The sequence below is a fragment of the Rhineura floridana genome, chromosome 4 (assembly GCF_030035675.1).
Source record: "Rhineura floridana isolate rRhiFlo1 chromosome 4, rRhiFlo1.hap2, whole genome shotgun sequence".
Lineage (NCBI taxonomy): Eukaryota > Metazoa > Chordata > Lepidosauria > Squamata > Rhineuridae > Rhineura > Rhineura floridana.
This window is the reverse complement of record NC_084483.1, coordinates 50,448,729-50,472,405: the sequence shown is the minus strand read 5'-3', so window position 1 is coordinate 50,472,405 and position 23,677 is coordinate 50,448,729. Positions and strand designations below refer to the sequence as shown.

General features: G+C 44.8%; 1 protein-coding gene across 33 annotated transcripts in view; it reads left to right on the top strand.

Moving 5' to 3' along the window:
• DST (dystonin) overlaps nucleotides 1-23,677 on the top strand; it is a 467,794-nt gene that overhangs the window by 429,013 nt on the left and 15,104 nt on the right. For all 33 annotated transcript variants that reach the window (XM_061623014.1, XM_061623016.1, XM_061623029.1 and 30 more), the window contains 10 exons: nucleotides 1,316-1,510; nucleotides 2,792-2,920; nucleotides 14,299-14,442; nucleotides 15,280-15,468; nucleotides 16,829-16,958; nucleotides 20,304-20,467; nucleotides 21,205-21,367; nucleotides 21,502-21,656; nucleotides 21,822-21,896; nucleotides 22,873-22,890. In XM_061623014.1, coding sequence (XP_061478998.1) covers nucleotides 1,316-1,510; nucleotides 2,792-2,920; nucleotides 14,299-14,442; nucleotides 15,280-15,468; nucleotides 16,829-16,958; nucleotides 20,304-20,467; nucleotides 21,205-21,367; nucleotides 21,502-21,656; nucleotides 21,822-21,896; nucleotides 22,873-22,890 — 1,362 coding nt within the window. The remainder of the gene's footprint in view (nucleotides 1-1,315; nucleotides 1,511-2,791; nucleotides 2,921-14,298; nucleotides 14,443-15,279; nucleotides 15,469-16,828; nucleotides 16,959-20,303; nucleotides 20,468-21,204; nucleotides 21,368-21,501; nucleotides 21,657-21,821; nucleotides 21,897-22,872; nucleotides 22,891-23,677) is intronic.

Below are 23,677 nucleotides of genomic sequence, written 5' to 3'. Positions count from 1 at the left end.
AGTTTAAAAACCCTGGCCTGTTGTATAAAACATGGTTGGAGAGGAAAAGAGCTTGCAGACTGCAGGGGACAAGTTTGCTCTGAAGCCTTCCTTCAGTACTAAAGTTGCTTTGTCACGTGTTTCTTTGGGTAGAGATAAACTTTGTGTTGTGCTGGATCCAGTGTATCTCTACCTCTCTTTTCTCAAAACGGGGGCATGCGCTAGTCAAACTCCACCCCTTTTTACTTTTCAAACCTCATCAGATGAGCTCCACTGTGTTTTTTTTTAATTCAGCTTCAGGGAGGTTTCACAACTGATTGGTAGATTGACCCCTTTGTCCTCCAGGTTTGACAAATAGAAATGCTTTGCTTCAGGCTCAGACAGAAACCTTGATTGGCCCAACACTTTGTTGTGGGCAGTCTTGAAAAGTCTGAAGGCAGCAGTGGGGAAGGAAGGTGTGGCCAGCAGAGGGCAGCATTGCTTCAAAACGCAGCCAGAAAAACCATTCTGGCTGCTTTTCAAGCGACCAGTGTGCCCATAGCCTAATGGAAATTTTAATTCAGATTATTTCAATTAAAAATGCTCCCAAACGTTTCTGGAATGCAGCCACTGATGCTATGGGTAATAGTATTAGCACTCTTCCAGCCCTAGCTTTGTAGTCCAATCCATTTGTCAGGGATGCAGGAACTCTGGTGCCCACATGTTCCACCCATCTGCAAATGTTGCCCCTTTTCTTTTAGAAGAGGCAAGAGATTCATGAGTACATTCCTTTGCATGTACAGAACTGCTGAGACAAATGGGGAAGCTTACACATAAAATTGTTCTACGTGCATATTGCAGAAGACATGGAGTTCTGGATCAGAGTGTAGAAGGCCTGGAGGACAAAAGGGGGCAGAGAGAGAAACGGAACGTGAGAGCCCCAAATTATCAAAGCTTGCACTAATTTTCAGTCTCTTGTGTACCTTTAGTTTACTAGTAAAGATTTCAGGGGTATTCAATACTTTTTGTTTTTCAGTTACCAATTTTCACCTGATTCCACATGGCATAAAGAAGACAATATGAACCTAGAGTTTTATTTTAGAATGTATGCAGAACTACTGATGTGTAAGAGTAAATTAAGCAAAATTTCAAATATAGCAGAATAGCAAGGATTGAACAAAGCAAAGCCAGATTGGGGGATGGCAATATTTGTGTGAGCCACTCAGTATGCAGTTAAGTTTACTTTCTTTAAAAATTAAGTTATAATAAAGAACATTTTCCATGGTTGCTATAGCTGTGCTACGACATCAGTCAGCAGTGAGATAACAGGATGGCACAATTTCATTCCTTTGCTCAGGCCTTCCAGAAGGAACTGGGAAAGAGGACAAGCAGTGTCCAGGCTCTGAAGCGCTCTGCTCGTGAGCTGATAGAAGGTAGCCGTGATGATTCCTCCTGGGTTAAGGTCCAAATGCAGGAACTTGGCACTCGGTGGGAAACTGTGTGTGCACTGTCTGTCTCCAAGCAAACACGACTGGAACAAGCCCTCCACCAGGTAAAAACCGAACTGATCACACTGATTAGATACAGCCTGTGTATAGATTTGGGATGTGTTCATGGGGTATCACTGCTGCTTAGAAAGTGAAGAGACAAGGAGGGCCTCATTCATGTTATTTATTCATTCATTTTATTTATTTAGACAATTTATATACCTCTGAATTATAATGGTCTCTAAGTGGTGTGATACCATGCATATTGCCACAAGACTCTGCATATGCAAAAGAGTCCACAGTGAATGGTTGGATAGATAAGTGCAGAAGCAGCTTACAAAACACATTAAATTTGAAATAGGAGTCCTGGTTACTAATTGCAGCTGTTTTACCAAGCAAAGTCAGTGGAGTGGCAAAATTGACAAAACTGGATTGCAAATAGCCTGCCGTACAGGAACCCTACTTACTTATTTATCAAAGGTCCTGAATCGTGAGACATTGCTTAGAGAGAAAGATAGGCTTGTGTTACCTTTTTTATTTTGTTTTGTTTTTCTATTGTATAGGGCTACACGTGCAAATCCTTTCATATACTAAAAATAATTAGGAAAATTATTTTAAAACAATTCCCAAACTTCTCTAGGCATGGGTAAGGTAGAGATGAGAGGGAAAGTAATGTGGCCATCCTGAGTGTTATCTATTAGGTGTCTGAGAACATGGTACCAAAGTATTCCAGTAGCGCATGTTGTGCTATTTAGAGCTAGAGGTTCAACTTTTTTCAGGCCCTTCTTGAAGCACTACCGAAATCTGAACAACCAGTTGGACCAAAAGCCATTGCAGGACACCCAAACAAAATGAACATGTGAAGCCTGTAACTGGCAGTGGCAGCTCTATAGTATTACTACTTCCAGCTATCTGACAAGCTAGTATCTATACACAGCCTGAATTAACTTGCTCTCCCAAAATAATTAACATTGTTCATTAGCATGACTCCACCAGATAGGTTAATGTACCTCTTGTGTAATTTGTCAGTGTGAAGGCAAGTTGCTCTTAATTCAGCTTTCCCATATGATACCAATCATACATTTAAAAGCATGCACAAACAATGATTTGCACTTTACTCAATCTTTAAAAAAGCATATGACATTTTTAGTCTTTATATTGAGGTGCTATATGTCATATTCCCTTATGGAAAGTTAATGTGCCTTGATTGCTGAATGATAAATGACTCCACCAGTCTCGGCACAGGTTCATTGTTCATGGGAGAAATCCAGCATTGGACTGTTTCTGCCCAGATCCCTTTTATAACGTTCTTTCCCTCACTCTCTTTTCCACTTTCATTTATACAGGCGGAGGAATTCCATTCTGTTGTGCACGTTCTTTTGGAATGGCTGGCTGAGGCTGAGCAGGCCCTTCGTTTCCATGGCAATCTCCCAGATGATGAAGAGGCTCTGCGTACTCTAATAGATCAGCATAGGGTGAGTGAGATAACTGAGACAACGCTGGCTCTTGAGACTCGATTTATGAAAAAGCAGGAGTAAAATAAAGCTAGTTATGGCTTATTTGTATCTGGCAATGAAAATTAGTTTCTTCCCTAGGATTGAGGGCTCATGGAGCAGAGACTTTTTGCACATTGTTGTCTTAAGCTGATTTAACTGAGAAACTTTTAATGAATGATTGATAACTGAATCAACGGGCAGAGCAATCCAAATACCTGGGGGCTGGTGGAGGAGGAGCCACTAGAAAGTTCCGCTGGATCCTCCTCCTGCTCAGGAGCGCTGGCCTGTCTAAACGCCAGCTTCATTGGGTGTCATGCGCACAAGCCCGCCAGGAAGTGCTGCCTCCCACAAATTGACCAGCTAGGGAGTAAGCTCCTGGGGAGTTTCCAGGTGGAGCAGGACCTGCAGGAGGACTCTGAACACAAGGAGGATCTGCTCCCGGAACACTCTGTTTTTGGTTCCCGGGACCACACCCCTGGAACACCCCATTTTCGGGGCTTCTGCCGGCTTACACTGGGCTGGCTGTCACTGGTGGATTCCTGGCAGTGCCAGCAGGCTCCTGGCGGCACCATGGCTCAGCTGCTGTGAAGAGCTGATGATGGTGGAGCCTGGCACAGCTGGGAGCCTGCTGGTGCTGCCAGGGATCTGCAGCATCCAACTCACCCCAGCCCAAGGGAAAGATAGTTGTTGTGCCCTAAAACACCTTAAAATGGACACATCCTCAGTATACCTTTTTCTGAGTGTGTGCTTCCCAAACCACAATAAAATCCATAGTATTCATAGCGATGCAGTTATTAAACAGCAGTAGAGCCTATCATACCCCTTGGAGTTCATAGACCTTATCTTAGGCACTCAGTCCTCTTGATCCATATTCATTCTCTTCCAATTACTCTAGATATTTGTTAGATCGCTGATCCAATTGGCTGAATATTCTTCCAGAAAAATACCAGCAAGAAGGATTGCAGGACAAAGGCATAAGCAGTAGGATAGCTGGCTTAGTGTTATTTACAGTGCCAATCATAGAAGCCAGTTAGTGAGAGTGAAGCCATTGTACCCCATTCTCTGTTAAACAACAAGGCCTACGCAACTTATGACTTAACGTGCTGACTACAGTCCACGTGTATAGGTGACCACTAGTGGTTTGATGTAACAAAGTACATCAGAACAAGTCATGAAAAAAGGGCAGATCATTACTTGTGTATACTGGCCTAGGACAGATTTACATGTTAAGGGAGATTGTGATTACAGTAAATATAGTGGAGTGGGGTGGGGAAACTCACAGTGCAGTAACATTGCATCATGTGGTCTCTTCCACCACTTATTGTTGAGGAGGCAGCCTGTGGCTGCTGTTTTTTTTGTAACGTAGTGCTGCCCATAGTTTCATTGCTTTCAGTTGGATTTTTTCTAAGTAAGCCCTGGCTTCTTGTTCCCCACCCTCACCCCATTTTTTTATTTTATTTATTTTTTTGGTAACTGTGTGTTATGAGTCAGGCCATTTGTGCAGCTACTCCTCCAGCTCCAGTGTTTGTTTTCTGGCTAGTCTTCATCTTTCTGTTACCATACAATGAGATCATGAAAGGCTGCCAGAAGTAATTTCTTCATTAGTAATGAAGAAAAGAATATCTTGTTTACTGTCATTCCCTCTGAACAGGCTCCAGATGGTTGTCTTTGGCTTTTCTCTTAACAAAGAAAAGGCAAATTTACACACTATATTTCTCCTTCTCTTGCATGCACATTCTCTCTCTCTCTCTCTCTCTCTCTCTCTCTCTCTCTCTCTCTCTCTCTCTCTCTCTCTCTCTCTCTCTCTCTCTCTCTCTCTCTCTCTCTCTCTCTCTCTCTCTCTCTCTCTCTCTCTCTCTCTCTCTCTCTCTTCCCTAGGCTAAGCAAGCAAAGCGTAAATACACTAACAATCTACAAGCATTTCTAAAATGTACATGATTTTTTTTAATTTACAAGCTGTAGAAGTTGTGAGTGAAGACACATTCTAACACAATATAGAGTTTGGAATATCTTCAAAGATACTTTTATCTAATTCTAAATGTATCACATCATTTAGTTCTATACTTTCCCTCTTGTTTTGTGAAGGGATGGCTGTGGGAGGGGGAGTATTATTTTTTTATGTAGCAACATTTTAAAATTCTTGTCCAACTCTTGTGGGGTGTTAGCTTATTGCCAGTACATGTTACTTAAATATATTCAAAAATGTGTTTATCATTTATAAATTGTTAAATTTGTTAAATTTCCAACTAAAATTAAGTTTCTTTTGAAAAACAATTAGGTAATTTTGGAAAGCATTAAAACTCAAGACTTTTTCACTATTATAGCAATCAAGACAGAAATAACTAACTGAATTAATTATGACTAATCTTTAGCGCATTTAAACTGATGAAGCTCCATGCAAATAATTATTGATTGAATGTTTAGGTAAATGCTCTAAGCCAGGGGTTCCCAAATTGTGGTCCATGGACCACCTGCGTCCACAAGCTTTATTCAGGTGGTCCACGGCATGTCTGAAGAACACTTAAATTTGAAGTCACAATGCACAGTTACCAAAAAATAAAACTATTCTGTGGAATTCAAACTAGCACAGTAAAATACAAGATAAGAAATAAAAACACAAAGAAAAATCATATACCATCTAGCACATTACATTACCATTGCTATAACAGGCAGAAAAATTGTTAAGTGGTCTGCCAAGACCCTCAGCAATTTTCAAGTGGTCCATGGGGAAAAAAGTTTGGAACCACTGCTCTAACCCATTTTGTTCTTGTATAATTGTGCAATCACTGCCAATTTTATTTACAACATAGGCTTATATCAAATCACGTATTATAGTCTTTTATTTTTAAAGTTTCATTTTCCAGCCAATTAGCCCTTATTTAAAAATTGCACTTGATTTAATGGAGGCTACATCTTCTAGACATTAAGATTTTGCCTCTCCTTGTGGTCTTTGGGGCCAGTAGGCACAGTGGGTTAATGTATTAAATTAGGTAGGAATGGAAATAAATTTATGCTCTTGCTCTCTTATCACTCCAGTCCTCCTCCCACACCACTCAAAATTCTCATAAATCTTTTCTCTTGTAAAAGTGTTTTATATCCTTAATTCACTTTCTGATTTTCCAAACCATTATAATTAGCTGTCTTTTTCTTTGTAAACAGTAACAAAATAAAATTAGACTGTATAAAAGAACAGCAAAGAATACAGGAGCCAAAATATGTAGGAGGACTCAAAACCCGATTAAACAGGAAAGTTTTATCTTTAAACGTAAGCAGCAAATCTCCCAGAAGAGGGAATTCCAGAAGGGGGGGGGCTTTTGCATTTTGTCTCCTTAAAAATACCTGAAGAGACAGTGAGAAGGGCCTTTGTGGAAAATCTCAGGCAGGACTATCTGCTTTGAGATGAGCGTTACAAGCTTCCAAAGCTCAAATCTGGATCTCACCGAATGAGCTTCACTGCCATCTCTGCTTGCCTCCCATTCTTCACTGTCCTTGCCTCTGGGCCCCCTGGGCTTTAAATTCCCCTCTTCCTGGGACCTGTTCCTAATCCTCAACCTGCCCTTCTGTGAGACATTTTTGAATTCCTCAAGAAGAGGCCTGTTCATTTGTTCTCTGAGCCTTAGTGGAAGTGGATTTCAGCTTTCATGCTCACATCCCCCATTCCCTGTCCACAGGAAGCAGGAAACAAAGTGTACCAAGAGAGTTGGCATTTGTTCAAAACTCTGTTAGATAGAACCTGATTTATTCCTGGTTTAGGCCACAATCCAAACACCCCCTTCCCCTGCTGGCAGGGCCCTTTGTGGAGGCTACTATTGCATCTACAGCCCAGCTGCTCATGGTGACTGTGCCAGAAGGCCCCTGGGGCAGGATGATCAGGGGTGGACTGGGCCTGATGCCCTCACAAAACAGCAGTGAAACCAGCTTGAGATCCAGCAGATCCCAGCTCAGCTCATCCCTATTCCTCCCACTCTCACAACACCTCATTTTAGGGTCTTCCATTGGCTACTACCTGCTGGCAACCCACCAACTTAATTCCCACCCACCTATTCAGTGGTCATTGTGAGGCCAGCTCAACCAGGAGAGCTAGACGGAGGGACACCTCTGCCTAATCCAACCCCCGGCCTGCCTCAAGGGGTGGGGAATGGATTGCTTTGTAAGTTAGTTATTTCTTTCATCTACACATTAGAATCCTAGGGTCCAAGAGCTGGATAGTCCCTAGAAATCTGCATAAACAGATGCCAGTCCAAGTGTATGTTTCCTTAAACATCTATTTAGATCGCCTCTGAGTAGGATATGTAGCTGGATTAAAGGATCAGTCCACTGGGTTTCCTGAAACACGTCTAGAAGCAATCAGCCTGTTATGACAACTGAGTAATGCTGTTTTATAAAGTTCTCTCTCTCTCTCCCTCCCTCCCTGACATTCTCTCTCTCTCTCTCTCTCTCTCTCTCTCTCTCTCTCTCTCTCTCTTATTTATTTTCCACAGGTAGCCTGCCATCAGATTGGGTAGTACTGCCATCTAGCGTCCGAAGGCAAGAATGCACTAGAGTTAAAACCTGGGGCTCGAGCCCCTCCCACTCCAGTCTTCATTCTTGCCTCCGTCCGAGGCAGATCTGAATTTAGACAGAGCGTAGCTAAGTCTTATTTCCATTCTGTTACTCTTCTTATCTTTTTACCTCTTGATTTCTTCGGGGCTCTTCCCTGAGGCTTCACCAGCAGCGGCTGCTGCTTTTACATTTAGCAGGGACTCCGCGGCTGCGATCCTCCCCCCCCTTTTTTCTTTGCCGTTTGTTACTCAGCTCTCAGAACTTCCTCCAGCAGCGGCTGCTGCTCTTTCCCATTTAGCGGGGGCTCCGCGGCTGCGGTCCCCCCCTCCCCCTTTTTGCCGTTTATTACTCAGCCTTCTCAGCCTCCTCCAGCAGCGGCTGCTGCTCTCTCGTGTTTGCGGGGGCTCCGCGGCTGTTAGGCTCCAACAGCAGTGGTTGCTGTTTTTTCGTTTAGCGGGGGCTCCGCGGCTGCGGTCTCCCCCCTCCTTATTTCAGTCTATATTTTAGCCTCTACATAGGGAAGCTTGCGGCTGCGGCTCCCTCGTAGACACCCCGCCCGTTCTGAAGCCTCTTATAGCGCTCCCGTTTTTCCCGCCAACCCCTATATCGCGGCCGCCATTGTTATTTATTTCTGTCCTTAGGGAAGCTTGCGGCTGCGGCTCCCTCGGCGGCCGCCATTGCAATTTCTTCTATTTTTTTACAGAAGCCCCTCAGCCCTGCTGTTCATTCAACCCAGCTTGGGCTCAGTTACGCTTACTGATATCGCCCCTCTCGCCTGTTTTTTAGCAGTGTGCTCTCCTGTTAACAAACATATACTCACCTATTCAGTATTCCCCTCAGACACAGCAAGTAGCCCTGTTGTGGGACTTGTGTACTCTCTGGTTATCAAATTTATATTCACTTAATCAGTATTCCCTTCAGATACATCAGGTAGCCCTGTTATACCACACCTTCCTCTTCGTGTGTGTGTATATTTGTAGGTGCACCTCCAGTAGCCCTGTTATACCACACTTGCCCCATTGTGTGTGCGTATATTCGTAGGTACACCTCCAGTAGCCCTGTTATACCACACCTTCCCCAGTGTGTGTGTGTATATTTGTAGGTACACATCCAGTAGCCCTGTTATACCACACCTTCCCCATTGTGTGTGTGTATATTTGTAGGTGCACATCCAGTTGACTAGTCTGTGCACCTTGGTGGTACCGCACCTTCCCCATTGAGTGCGTGTATCTAACCTTGGCCACACTGCGATTTTTAAATAAAGCTTACCTCTCTGGCAGTGTCACTAGCGGTCTCGCACCTTCCCCATTGTGTGCGTGTACTTAGCTCAAGGCCAAGTTGGCAGTGTAACTAGCAGTCTCGCACCTTCCCCATTGTGTGCGTGTACTTAGCTTGGCGCCAACCTTACCCGAGTTGTTACCTTTCTCGTACTGGGCGTACTCACTCCTGTCATACTGTTTCTAGTCTGTCCTATACTATTTCTACCTTGGCTCTGTTACCGCTCCTTCCCCATTGTGGGCGTCATTCAGAGATTGTCATGGCGGATTTGAACCCTGAGGTGACAATATCCCCTGAAGCAGGCCGTCCATCCCCACGCCAGCCAGCTAAACATAAACATGCCAAGGCAAAAGCAAAGACTAAACACCTGTCTGGTCACGGAGCGCCCAAGAGAGCACGCTACGTATCATCACACCCAGAGAAACCTCGCCATGCAGCCATTCCTGCACTTTTCCAGTCTCCTTCTGAGTCTTCAGAGGAAGAGTTTGAAGGATTCCCCTGCCAAGCTCCTCAAACTCCGCATGGGCAGCCTCAAATTCCTCTTCAGGAACAGGCACTACCTTCTTCCACTCCCCCAGGGATACAGTTGACCCCTGACTTCCTGCAACAACTATGAGAGCTGCTGGGGTGCCTATCTCATCCCCAGCCTACTCTACATTTGTCTTCTCAGCCCGGAACCTCACGACAGCCCAGCTCTGCGAGACAACCCGGTGACAATACTGATGCTCCACTACCCTCTCCTAACCCATATGAGGTGGTCAGGGGTAGATTGGACGTAGAACAATCTCAGTCTGATGACTACATGAACGTTTTTCAGACTGACCTGGATGAATGGAGTGGGGAATCTGACCAGGAGGAAGAGATCTCCTATCGCCTGTTTGACCCGGCGGATTTCTCCCGTCTGTCACGTAGAGTCTTGGACACTCTTGGCATTCAACCAGAACTTATTCAACCGGTTGTCCCTCCTGTCAAGGGTGCCAGAGTTCTCAAGTCCCCCAGATCAGTGCAGCACTTCATTCCCGTGCCAGACCCCATTAAAAAACTGACCAGAGAAGAATGGGCCCGTCCCCTTCGTCCACGTCGTTCCTCCTCCTTAGCCAACAAGCTCTATACCCTGGACCCGGAATCCATGTCCTTTCTGAACGTCCCGGGGGTGGACCAACCTATTTCCAATCTTGTATCCCGTTCTCTCCTTCCAAAGGAAGGCGAATCACTGTTCAAGGACCCCTATGAGAGGAGGCTTGACTTTGTCTTCCGTAAGATCCATGAGGCCTCCGCTCATTCCATCCGGGCCTCTTCTACTGCCTCTATCTTCTCACGGGCTTCCATGATGTGGTTAGAGGATATCCTTGACGAACCCAACCCGGATCCCGCCAAACTAAGGAAAGGTATCCTCAAGATACACAAGGCTGCTGCCTTTGTGGCCGATGCCACATTAGACGCTTCCCATCACGGTGCACGCGCCCTTGCAGCCGAAATTGTAGCTCGTCGTACTCTATGGCTCCAACATTGGGACGCCGACTCGACTGCCAGAACCAACTTATCCTTAGCTCCATACCCGGGAAATATGCTCTTCGGCGAGGATGCTCTCAAAGCAGTCCTTGTCGACCCCAAGGACAATCGTAAACCTGCACTAGCTACGGCCAAAAGAGACGACCACAGACCCAGACGACGGTTTACCCCTTACCGTTCCTTCCAACCCTTTCGGAGAGGACGACCCGGTGGACGAGGACGGGACACCAGGCCTACAAATTTCCGTCCCTTCAAGGCACCCTGGTCCAGACAACGATCACAATACAGGGGCCAATACCAGAGCAGGCAGGCATATGGCAGAGGAAACCGTCAACGCAGGCAGTTCTGACTCCATCCCCATTGGAGGCAGACTCTCCTTCTTCTCCAGCATCTGGCTAAACTTGACAAACATCTCCTGGGTCAGACTTCTTTTCACCCAGGGCTACAATATAGAATTTTGGCGGACACCACCGGACAAATTTTGCATCTCCCCCGTCTCCAGGGCACGCAAAAAGATCATGCAGGACGCACTACGACATCTACTAGAGATAGCCGCTATAGAGCCTGTTCCCCCATCCGAACGGCTACAAGGCGTGTACTCCGTCCTCTTTACGGTTCCCAAGCGAGACTCCTCATGGAGGGCGGTCTTAGACCTCAAGGGCCTCAACCGCTTCGTCAAATACCGCCACTTCAAGATGGAATCTCTGGCGTCTGTTGTAGAGGCTCTACAACAAGGGGACTTTATCGCATCCATCGACCTGAAGGACGCTTACTTACACATCCCAATTTGCCCGGGTCACAGACGGTTCCTGAGATTTGCACTAGGCCACCTCCATTTTCAATACCGGGCCCTTCCATTCGGCCTCTCCTCGGCCCCCCGAGTCTTCACCAAAGTGATGGCCACCATGCTGGCGTATCTCCGCCTCCAGGGGGTCCATATTTATGCTTATCTCGACGACCTCCTCCTCCGAGCAGGCTCCCGGGACTTGGCCAACAGGCAGATCCAGTTCACCCTAGAGGCACTACACTCTCACGGCTGGCTGATCAATGCGGAAAAGAGTCATCTACAACCAACTCAGCGCCTCCAGCACTTAGGGGCAATACTGGACACATCCCTAGCCATGTCCTTTCTGTCCCCAGACCGTATTGCTTCCATCACAGCCATGGCAAACTTACTTCTACATCGCCCCACAGCAGATGTCATGTTTCTGGCCCAGTTTCTCGGGGCAATGATCTCCACCATCCACATCGTTCCGTGGGCCCGACATCATTCCAGACCTTTACAATGGGCTCTCCTACCCTTTCAAGCGGACATCTCCAAGTCCAACCATCGCGTAATTCCTCTGGGCCAATCTCTGACGCAATCATTCCACTGGTGGGTATCCACAACTTCCCTTACCAAGGGGACACCGTTCCGGGACCCAACCAGAGTCCTAATCACCACGGATGCCAGTCTGTCCGGCTGGGGAGCCCATTGCAACTCCACCTTTGTCCAAGGCGTGTGGTCAACCCAGGAACTAAGTTACAACATCAACTGGCTGGAGCTCAGGGCTGCTCATCTCGCTCTAAGACACTTCCAGCCACTATTCGCTCTACAACACGTCCTAATTCGCACGGACAATGTTTGCGTGAAATCTCACATCAACAGACAAGGAGGCACAAGGTCCAGGGCTCTACAGGAGGAAGCGACACGACTCTTCGACGGGGCCGAGTCCCACCTCCTGTCATTACGAGCAGAACACCTCAGCGGCACGCTAAACGTTACGGCCGACTGGCTCAGCAGGCAAACGATCCATCCGGGAGAATGGAAACTTCATCCAGCTGTGTTCACCCTCCTTCAGCGGTGGTTCGGCCCCCTCTCACTGGATCTCTTCGCCTCCAGCCAAAACTGCCAACTGCCTCGTTACTTCTCAAGGTACCTAGAGACAACAGCGGAAGCAGTGGATGCGCTGACGACACCATGGCCACACGGGCTCCTGTATGCCTTCCCGCCTATATCACTCCTAGGCAGGACATTGACAAAACTCCGACTCGAACGGACACGGATTTTACTCATAGCACCCTACTGGCCTCGCAGACCCTGGTTTTCGGACCTCCTCTCGATGTCAATGGCGGCTCCCTGGACTCTTCCAATCAGGCCGGATCTTCTCTCCCAAGGACCAGTTTGGCATCCGGACCCGAACTGGCTGAGACTGACAGCCTGGCTTCTGAGCGGACACAGTTGATCTCTGCTGGTCTGTCTCAAGGGGTCATAAACACTATTTTAGCATCTCGGCATCCGTCAACTACTCGAATCTATCGGAGTACTTGGCGTACTTTTTCCAGCTGGTGCACTTCTAAAGGTTTTTCAGCACCCCAAGCCACTGTACAGCACGTTCTACAGTTCCTACACAGAGGCATGACATTGGGACTCAGACTGAACACCCTGCGTAGACAGGCCTCCACCATCTCGTCAATTCTGTCTGTTTCTTCATCGGCAGCACCCCTAGGCACTCACCCGCTCATCAAACGCTTCTTAAGAGGAGCTACCCACCTCTCTCCAGCGGTACGTCACCACTTTCCATCCTGGAACCTCTCCAAAGTTTTGCAGGCATTACAGCGACCTCCATTTGAGCCTCTTGCCTCAGTGCCTCTAAGACTGTTGTCTTTTAAAGTCCTTTTCCTCGTGGCTATCACTTCAGCGAGGCGGATTTCGGAGTTACAGGCCCTGTCATCGGCCCGTCATCTCTGCGTATTCCATAAGGACTCTGTAGTCCTGAGGCTGGATCCATCGTTCTGTCCTAAGGTCAACTCAGTCTTCCACAGTAGCCAGTACATTGTACTTCCATCCTTTTGTCCAAAGCCGGTCCATCCCCTCGAAAAGGCCTGGCATTCGCTGGATGTTAGGAGAGCGCTCAAAGTTTACCTCTCTCGCACCCAGGATATTAGACAGACAGACGCATTATTTGTATCCTTTCATCCGAGATCTTTGGGAAAAAAGGTGTCCAAATCCACTTTGTCCTGTTGGCTTCGAGCCTGTATTTCTATTGCATATCAGTCACTTAATTTGCCAGTGCCGTCTAACATCACGGCCCATTCGACCAGGTCTGCTGCCACTACAGCGGCTTTCCTAACTAATGCTCCTCTTACAGACATATGCAGAGCGGCGGTATGGGCTACCCCTAACTCCTTTGTGAAGCATTATAAGATTGATTGCTATGCTTCAGCTGACGCCTCTTTCGGGAGACGTGTCCTGCAACACGTTATTTCTGATTTGTAACTTCCTAGGAATCCCTCCCTATTAGGGGGCTACGTTGGTACATCCCAATCTGATGGCAGGCTACCTGTGGAAAATGGTCCCTTGGACCCACCTGAAGGGTGATTTTCACAGGTACGCCTGCCATCACGTCCCTCCCTTGTGGGGGATTTCTGGGGAAATTGGTTCAGTATTTCGTATATAGTTCAATCTATGTGCTTCGTGCTCTGTCTGATTTTCTTTACTTAAAACCTGTTCTTATGTTGCAAGTTCTATGATATTTGCTATGTATATTTTCTTTGCTGCTGGGGCTTTTGCCCTTTGGTTACTTTCAGATTACCACTTCGGACTCATCATCATGAAGACTGGAGTGGGAGGGGCTCGAGCCCCAGGTTTTAACTCTAGTGCATTCTTGCCTTCGGACGCTAGATGACAGTACTACCCAATCTGATGGCAGGCGTACCTGTGAAAATCACCCTTCAGGTGGGTCCAAGGGACCATTTTATTCACTTTATTGAAAGATTCATGTGTTCCAGGCTCTAGCATGCATCTTGCCTCTTGTTAGCCCGTAGTCTGCAGTGGCTCTTAAAATATCCTAAATTTTCTAATAAATGATTAACTTTTCTGATGCTTTGCTTCTCTTCCTTCCCTGCAATTGAATCAGCTCAGATGCTGAATGATTCAGTATAGGCATTTGTTCTTTTTGACTTAGCCAGCAAAGTCTGAATCACATGGATTTTCCTTTTGAACCACTGCCAGCACCTAATTGAAATCACTGTTTCTGCCTTAGGAATTCATGAGGAAACTGGAAGAAAAAAAGGCTGAACTAACTAAAGCCACAGGTATGGGAGAAACCATCCTGGCTATCTGCCACCCAGACTCCATCACTACCATTAAGCACTGGATAACGATAATCAGAGCAAGGTTTGAAGAGGTCAGTCCATCTCAAGTGGTTCTCTGTGGTAACAATCAGTCTTTGACAGCTTGGAACACATCTGACAATTAGCAAGGCACTTTCATTGCGAGGATATGATCCAGCTGTCGAAAACCAAATGTTTAACATACAACATGCTGTCATGTATACTAAGCTGTTTTTTGCTTTCTTTCACAACTATGTCATGAAAAAGAAGTAAAACAGTATCCACATCAGTTTACATTCAAGGACAATATATTGCCCTCCCCACAAAAGAGGGATTAGAATGAAAATTTAAGCTTTGAAACAAGGATGGGGAATCCAGTTGATGTAGCTCTGTTGAAAGAAGACATCCATCAATGGAATGGGGAGACAATTTCCCAAGATTTATCTCCCCCCCAAAAAAATGTTCCAGAGGATTAGGGGGGCCTTCAGAGCAGATTGGAAGTATGCAGGGGGCTGGGGTTATCACTGAAAATTGTCTCCCTCCCCATTCCACTGGTGGATGCTTCAACACCAATTGGATCCCACCCAGAATTATTTGCAATTTCTTAGTTGGAAGGACCCAATGTGGGCACCATAACAAAGGAGCATTATGTACAAATTCTCAGAATGTAAACTACTGAAATACCTAATCATTAAACACAGCATTGCTACACAACACGTCTGTGCTGCTAGAAATCCTTAGCTCACACTAAAAAGATAGTGACTTTTCTTTTGTTCATCTGCACTTTCTTTCCTGGGCAGCAGACAGTTTCAGGTTGTGTTTATGTGAGAGGAAGGAAGCACCAAAAGCTATAGGTTGTGTGAATTAACAACTAATGTGGACATTAATCTTGAACTGTTCTTCATTTCAAGGTGTTAGCATGGGCAAAACAACATCAGCAGAGGTTGGCAGGAGCTCTGGCTGCGCTTATCGCTAATCAAGAGTTGTTGGAAGCATTATTGACCTGGCTGCAGTGGGCAGAGACAACGCTTAGTGAAAAAGATAAAGAGGTCATTCCTCAGGAGATTGATGATGTAAAGGCACTCATAGCTGAGCATCAGGTAAAATGCACCATGGCTATGCTTATGTTCAAGCTAGTCATATGTACGTTTTAGAAGTTTAGGTGGAGCAGAAGTTTTTAAATAAACATTTAAAAAACAAAACAAAACCATACAGTGGTCACATGATAAAACAAAAGCACATTTTAGTTCACAGATTCTTGTTTTCTGTTGTTTGCCTGTATCGTACAGCACTGCTCTGGTAAAAACCAAAGAATTACAAGAAGGGAAACTGCTGTTTCTTGTAGACAGCAAACCAGCGCACATTTTAACAGTGCAATTGCTCCCTTAGAAAATAGTACAGTAAAGAAAACAAAATCCAAAACACCAAAGAATATGTACTGTAAGCTAGTACTCCCTTCATACAAAGTTGAGTATCATCCTTGTTGATAAGCTCATTAGGAGAACTTCACCATTACTATTTGTGACATGAGATTAATATCCTTATTGGTGGGAAAAGTCTAGTTTGTACAACTTGGATAGTGGCAAAAGTGCTTTATTTTAACACGAGCATGTAGATTAGGAAGCCACTGCCTGTATTGTCATCCTGATCCACATGGTCATGGTAGACAAGATAGACATTCAGCTATTCATGTGTTAGAAAGGTCATCTAGCACAGATGCTAATGTAAACGTGAGAAAATCAGTGTGCGAAGTTCTGTGTGCACATGGGAAATCCCATAGAACAGGATTGGGGAACCTTTGGTCCTCCAGCTGTTGCTGAACTAAAACTCGCATCAGCCCCAGTAAGCAGGGCCGGCCCCAGACATGCCGGAGCCCTTGGGCACAAGCCTGCCCCAAGCCCCAGCTCTCCCCTTCTGTGATTCATGACAGGATCGCTGCCGTGGATTGCACACCCCGCCATTCCCTTCCTTAACCTACCTTTCTCAACTGTTCTGCGGTTGCACACCTGGTAGTGCCCTTAACAAAGATGGCGGCCAAGGTTTCCCTAAGGAGCTGAAGCCTCTGCCGCCATCTTGGCTCATGGCAGGGATGTGCACACGCACATCCACAGAACAAGGTAGATTAAGCAAGGGAATAGTGGAGCCCTGAAGCTTTCGCCTTGCGATCTGTGGCAGCGATCCTGCCACAAATCATGGAAGAAGAGGAGCAGAGGGGCCCCTCTAGCCCCATGGGCCCTCAGCCAGTGCTCCGCCTGGCTGCCCTTTGGAACCGGTCCTGCCAGTAAGCATGGCCAATGGCAAGGGATGATAGGAGCTGTAGTTCAGCAACTTCTAGAGGGCCAAAGTTTCCCCACACCTGCCATAGACCTCTGGATCAGAGCTTTTGTTTCCCCAAACAGGGTTCTTGTTGCAAATTATTATTGTACATTGTTAGCCAAAGCAACCACCATTTAATTGCAGACATTCATGGAGGAAATGACTCGAAAACAGCCTGATGTGGATAAGGTCACTAAGACACATAAAAGGAAAGTAGCTGAATCTGGTCCAATCCAGTCTCATATTCCTGTCTTGGATAAAGGAAGAGGAGGAAGTAAGTAATGATCTCATAGAATGAAATGAGGAGCATCACATACACAATTGCCTTTAGTCATTAAGTGATTATTTATAAGAATATATTTCTGTCACTGTATATCCAATATGATGGGATTCTCGTCCAATAAGCAGGGCCGGAGATTGGTGGAGCTCCTCCAATTACATCAGTTAAAATGCCTACACGGCTCAGAGGTGGATTTGTCTAAAGTAGCCTACACATATATGACTAACAAGGGAGCCAGTGTAATAGATTTTGTTTTCGTGTCTGGTGTCCTACTGTCGGGGGTCCTCAGGTTTGAAGTGGCTAATAGGGTGGAAAGTGACCATTTCCCCCTTTTGCTGTATATGAAGCTTTTCCACCCTATCCCCTCTCCTCCTGTGTCAATCTGGGAGGGAACTCAGGCATCGGAGCGGAGACTTCGTTGGTTTGCCACTCTGCATTTGTCTGTGTCGCACCTCCTGGCCAGTGAGCCCCTCCGAACTCTCAGACAAGGTGTTCTGGACTCTGTGGATGATGTCATGATTTTATATCAATCAATTATATCTCATGTAAGACCCCTGTTAATTCAGAAAAAACACTTGGCAATTTCCCGGCCCCAGGGTAATAGTTGGTTTGATCTTGAATGTAAAAGAGCTAGAAGACGTTTGATGAACTATGCCCGGCGCGCAACTAGAAATCCGGCCAACTTCTCCTACGACCTCTTAGTGCCTCTAAGATCAGCATATAAGGCTCTGTTAAAACAAAAAAAGGTCAGTTATGCTAGATCCCAGTGGCAACATCTAGCCCAAACAGTGGCCGAAAGAAAAGAATGTCAATTCTGGGAGCTGGTGGCCAAAGGGATGCGAACAAATAAATCATTAGCACCTTGTCAGATCTCTGCTAAAGACTGGCAAGCCCATTTTTCTAAGCTATACCTGTCCCCTTCTGTAAATAATAATCCTTGCCCTACAATACAGGAGTTAGATTTACGCCTCTGGCCCCTGGTCACGCCCATTCAAATTAAAGCGCTTACTTCGGCCCTTAGGTTGGGCAAGGCACCGGGAGAGGATATGGTGCCCCTGAAGTCTTAAAAAACTTCCTGGACTGGTGGGCCCCTGTCCTGGCCAGGCTGTTCATGCAAATAAATAATACAGGCACGTTTCCGGAGGGATGGAACCAGAGCATTGTCGTTCCAATCTACAAAAAGGGGCCGAGACATGATCCTAATAACTACCGCCTGATCTCTCTGCTAGACATTGGTGCGAAGCTTTATGCCAAATATCTCTTGCATAAATTGGAAGAGTGGGAAGAGGCTAATCAAGTCATCTTTCCCTAACAAGCTGGTTTTCAGAAAGGGCAAAGTACAATCGATCACTGTCTATCCCTTTTTTTCTTAGCCAGACAGAGTGTGAATGGCCCCACGAAACATCTATACGTCGCTGTTGTCGATCTGGCGGCCGCTTTTGATTCCATAGATGGGTCATTGTTGTGGGCAAAATTGGCAAAAACTATCGACAGACGGCTCTTGTTTCTTATAAAAGAACTACATTCCAATACCAGTGCTAGAGTAAGGGTTGGTATCTCGGGCTCACTATCAGACCCTTTTGACGTTGGGAAGGGGGTGAACCAGGGGTGCCTTTTAGCGCCATCTCTCTTTAATCTCTACCTTAACGACATAGTAACTGAACTATCAAACCCGGATTCTTTCCCTCCTTCCCTGGGAGCTAGGAAAGTATCTGTGCTTCTCTATGCAGACGACATGACCTTATTATCCATCACCCGCATGGGCCTAAGGAGACTTTTGGAAAGACTTAACGTTTATTGTGCCAAAGAATATCTCCAAATTAATCACGCAAAAACAAAGGTCATGGTGTTTGGCAAAAGGCACCTTAACCTCAGGTGGTCTGTTGTGGGACAACAAATTGACCAGTGTCGTGTTTTCAAGTATCTGGGTTTGCACTTTGCGGACAATCTCTCTTGGAAGAAACATACTCAGTTTTCTAAAGTGGTTGCTCTTAGATCATGTGGAGCTATACTTAATTTTTATCGGACAGCAGGGGGTAAACTTATCATCCCGGCACTGAAAATCTTTCAGAGTAAGGTGCTAGCTCAGATCCTTTATGTTACAGCTATTTGGGGTTGGGAGAACTCCCACCTACACATTTTAGAGACTATCCAAAATAATTTCCTGAAAAAACACTACCTGTAGGTATACCAGCGGCTTTGTTCCGTGCCGAGGTGGGCTTCCCGCCAATCAGAGCCCGAATTCATCTTGCCCTACTTAACTATTGGAGAAATGTTAAAGATGCCCCAGCCACATTAATACTGAAAGCCTGTGTGGAAAGGGCCTCTGCCGATAATTTCTGGTCCTCCAGACTAGCCAATATTTACCAACTATATCACATATCTCAGCCGGCCTCTATTAATCCTTCTACCGGTGTGCGGCTGAGAGAGGCAATATTTCAACATTGTGCTTGGCTAGATAGACTGGTAATAAGTAATAAGTAATAAGTTTTTAAACATGATCATCTTAGAGCATGGTACTTGGCCCAGCCTTTATCGATAAATCTGAGGCAAGCATTCACGGCTCTCAGATTTCAAACGATGCCGAACACGATCCTAACTGGCCGTTACAACTGGGTTCCTTGGGGTCAGCGGCTGTGTATTTGCGGTGATCCGGTGGTTGAAGATTTGCCCCATTACCTGTTAGAGTGTACTTTATACTCCCATCCACGGGCTAAATTCTTGAATGGTTTGCTGCCAAGCCAGGGTGTGGCGTGGGGTCCCCATAGTATCTCCTTTCTCCTATCAGACACAGACCCCTCGATCACATACAGAGTTGCCCTTTTCGCCCTGGCGGTGCAAAAGCTGCGAGCAAAGCATGTAGCAGAGCTGGAGTCCAATTGTTGGGAGGTTACTTAGGGTGAGATTATATGGACCATTGACAGGACAGTCGGGGACAAGTGTTTTAGGACCCTCCATACTGGTTTTAGAAACCGTATAGGATTTTAGCTCCAGATGATATGTGTCTGTTTTAAACTTTTGTATAACCTGTGTTTATATGGTGTGATATGTGATGGCCTATGGCTAAGCAATAAAGTTATACTGCTAGAACTATGATGGGTTTAACATTATTTCTCATTTGAGAAGTGATAGGATGAGCTATGGGCTCAGATGTCTGTGGTTGTAAGGTCTAATCTACCTTCCTGTTGCATGCCACCTGTTCCTACAGTTGTCAGGCCTCTCCCTCCTATACAAAGAAACAAAATGTCTTATTTAAACATACAAGCACATATGCTATGTTATCTTTTTAAATTGCTATGACAAGCAGAAGAATTGTATGTTTTTTCAATATTTTGACAGGAAAGCGTTCCCCAACACCAAGTATGTATCCCTCAGGTGCACAGGCCCAGATTGAAACCAAGAATCCACGAGTGAACCTCTTAGTCAGCAAATGGCAACAAGTCTGGCTTCTGGCCCTGGAAAGAAGAAGGAAACTTAATGATGCTTTAGACCGACTAGAAGAGGTCAGTAGACATCAGATGAAACAATAGTGATGTTTCCTATAACTAAGCCCTAGTTCATATTTTTATGTTGCTGTCAGTGGTGTTCCTCTTTGGCGGAGGACCAGGTAGATACCCTTCCCTTGACCATGCAAATAGCAATGCATACCAGCACTCAATTATTTGGAGGCTCTGCTTTTTTTTTGAAGGAGAGAAATCGCATGAGTCGACATTGGCATGGAATGCCATTGGTCTTGTGTAGTCCTAATGCTGGCACCCCACAAACAATGGTTTACAAAATAGGAGCCAGATTCTGCAGTGTGTGCTCTTTGCCCTTCCCTTGTACTCCCTTTACAACAAATTCCCCATTCTCTATCCTTGTCAGCATTAGCCATGGTGTGAGTTCCATGTACAGTGACCATAGCAATATTAATATTTCATGTATTACCTGCACTTGACCCTGAAGTCCCAGGGTGGGATACAGCAATTTAAAACGACTTACAATCACAAAACTCAATAAAATAGGGTGGATCCTAAAGATACACATCTCAAGTGACAAATGCCAATCATAGTCAAGGCTGAGGTGAGAAAGAAGAGGGAAAGTTGTCTTGGAAGGGCAAGGGAGAGATTCTTAAGGCTGGCTTCCAGTTTTCATAGAACCAACATTAGCTTCTTCTCTGAACCTTAGCATCTTGGTTATGTGTACATTACAAGACAATTCAGCTTTTAAACCATTTTTTATGTGTTTTTTTCTTCTCAAGCTGAAGGAATTTGCCAACTTTGATTTTGATATTTGGCGGAAGAAGTATATGCGTTGGATGAACCATAAGAAATCTCGAGTCATGGACTTCTTTAGGAGGATAGATAAAGATCAAGATGGAAAGATAACCAGACAGGAATTTATTGATGGGATCCTTTCTTCAAGTAAGTTTTGAAGCAAAGTTTAATCCTCGATGTAAACATTTTCCTCTTTTGCCTGTCCTCAGAGTTTCAGGATGCTTCTAAGTCATGAGTTTAGAATCAGTCATTCTAACGTGAGCTGTTCTTTTGGTCTGCAGAATTTCCTACTAGTCGGTTGGAAATGAGTGCAGTTGCAGATATCTTTGACAGAGATGGTGACGGATATATTGACTATTACGAATTTGTAGCAGCGCTCCATCCAAACAAGGATGCATACAAGCCTCTGACAGATGCCGACAAAATTGAAGATGAGGTGCTCTTTTCTGTCTCCTCCCCCTCCCCCAGCCACTTTCTACAAGTATCTTCCACTGGAATTGCATGCTGAATGTATAGGCCCACTGTTCTCTTGACTCAGTTTAATAATTTATCATAAATGGCAAGAAATACAATATTACCCTTCTGATTGTCATTCTGACAGGTGACAAGGCAGGTAGCAAAATGTAAATGTGCAAAGCGATTCCAGGTGGAACAGATTGGTGACAACAAGTACAGAGTAAGTATAGAAAACAGACATGTTTTCTGTTGAGTTTAGACACCGGTGTTCTGAAAAGAACAGGAATATCTGAATATTTTAACTAAAGTTACATAGTGTGAATTTGTTGTATTTTCTCAAAAAGAAAAAAATGGGGGGGGTTTACATTTTTAATCTGTCACAGCGCATGAGGTGGTGCAATGCTGCTGTGCCACCCTCTTGACTGTGGTGGTGCTGCCACTCAGTCAGACAGGGTGGCAGTGAGGGAGTGGAAATATTTAATGTTTATATATATATTTAAATGCTACTATTATACTACCAATGTCACAAAAACATCTTTTTTTGTATTGGGATTGTATATGATTTTACAAAAGAGCCTTGCTTTTGATGAAACTTCTAAGTAGCTATTGACAGAGCTTAATAGTAATATAACCCATATATGCACTGGGATATACCAACACCTTCCAGGATCTTCTTGTGGAACATTCATTAACATTTGAACTTAAATTTATTATTTTTTTCCAACAGAGCAAACAGTTGGGAGTGTATTAGGCTTCCAAAATATTTGAATAAAATATACCCTGTCATCACCATCCTGTCTTTTTTGTTTTGTTTTCATTAGAGCATACTTTCCTTTTCCTAGATAGGTAATGTGCCAGAAAAACAAATAATTAGGTATGAAGGAGGAATCTGCCAAATTTTTACAAAAAGATGTCCTTGTTCCTTTCAATTCAGTTAATACACTTTTTCCATTGAGAATTTGGCTGAAGGAGATGAAATCTTAGGTTTCTTAAGTATCAATAGATAGGTAACGCAGGACTCAGGTCTCTGTCAACATTCACAGCCAGACATCTAATATTACCTGCACATCTCTAACCTACATACTATGTTTAAAGATTTAGAATGTGTGTGTGCTATTAGAGTGTGTTCTAGAGTCATGTAGATGATTTCCTGTTATGCTAATTATGTCTTTTTCCCATTTTCCATCTCTCGTCAGTTCTTCCTGGGAAATCAGGTATAAACAGTGGAATGTGTTATGGAGTTCCTAGTATTCTCTTAATACATCATCATTTCAGCTTGCAGTGGTTTGTCCTTCCCCACCCTTTCACCCTACGCTAATTCATTGTTGGCCAGCTATGGTGCCTCTCTGGAAATGCTTGACTGGTTTTCTTGTTTTGGGAATTGCCTTTTTGCCTGTTGCTGCCTCATTAATGAGATTGCTTTTTAAGGGAACCAGATAATAGACTGCATGAATTAGTGATGCAAATACATTTAGGCACTGTTCCTGTGGTTTTCACACTGGAATTGCTCTTAGGATTTTGCTCTTATTACTCTATGAAGGATCTTTTAGGTTTTCATGCTGCATCCCACTGTTAGATAATCCAGCACCATGCCCATTTTTAAGCTTTTGCAAAAAGTCCAGGACAGTTAATTAAAACCTGAATAGACAATTTAAACCATCACTGTGAAATTGGGCACAGCGCATGCTGCATTCCAGGTATGTACGGCCTATCCCAGTTTTGTTCAATGTGCAGTCCATCATTCTGCTTTCTTCTTCAAGCTGGTTTCATCCCTTTCTAGTGTACGCTACCTATGAAATTAATTCTAACAGAAAATTATATACTATATAGGTTTTGTTTATGAGATTACTCAGAATTATGCAGAATTATGATTTTATTTTTAGCCATCCTGAGTGCCCTATTGCAGGATAGAAGGGCGGGATAGAAATATTTTAAATAAATAAATAAGAAGTCTGAGAAATGCCATTTGTGTTTTGCATGAATTTCATGGTGACAAATGTT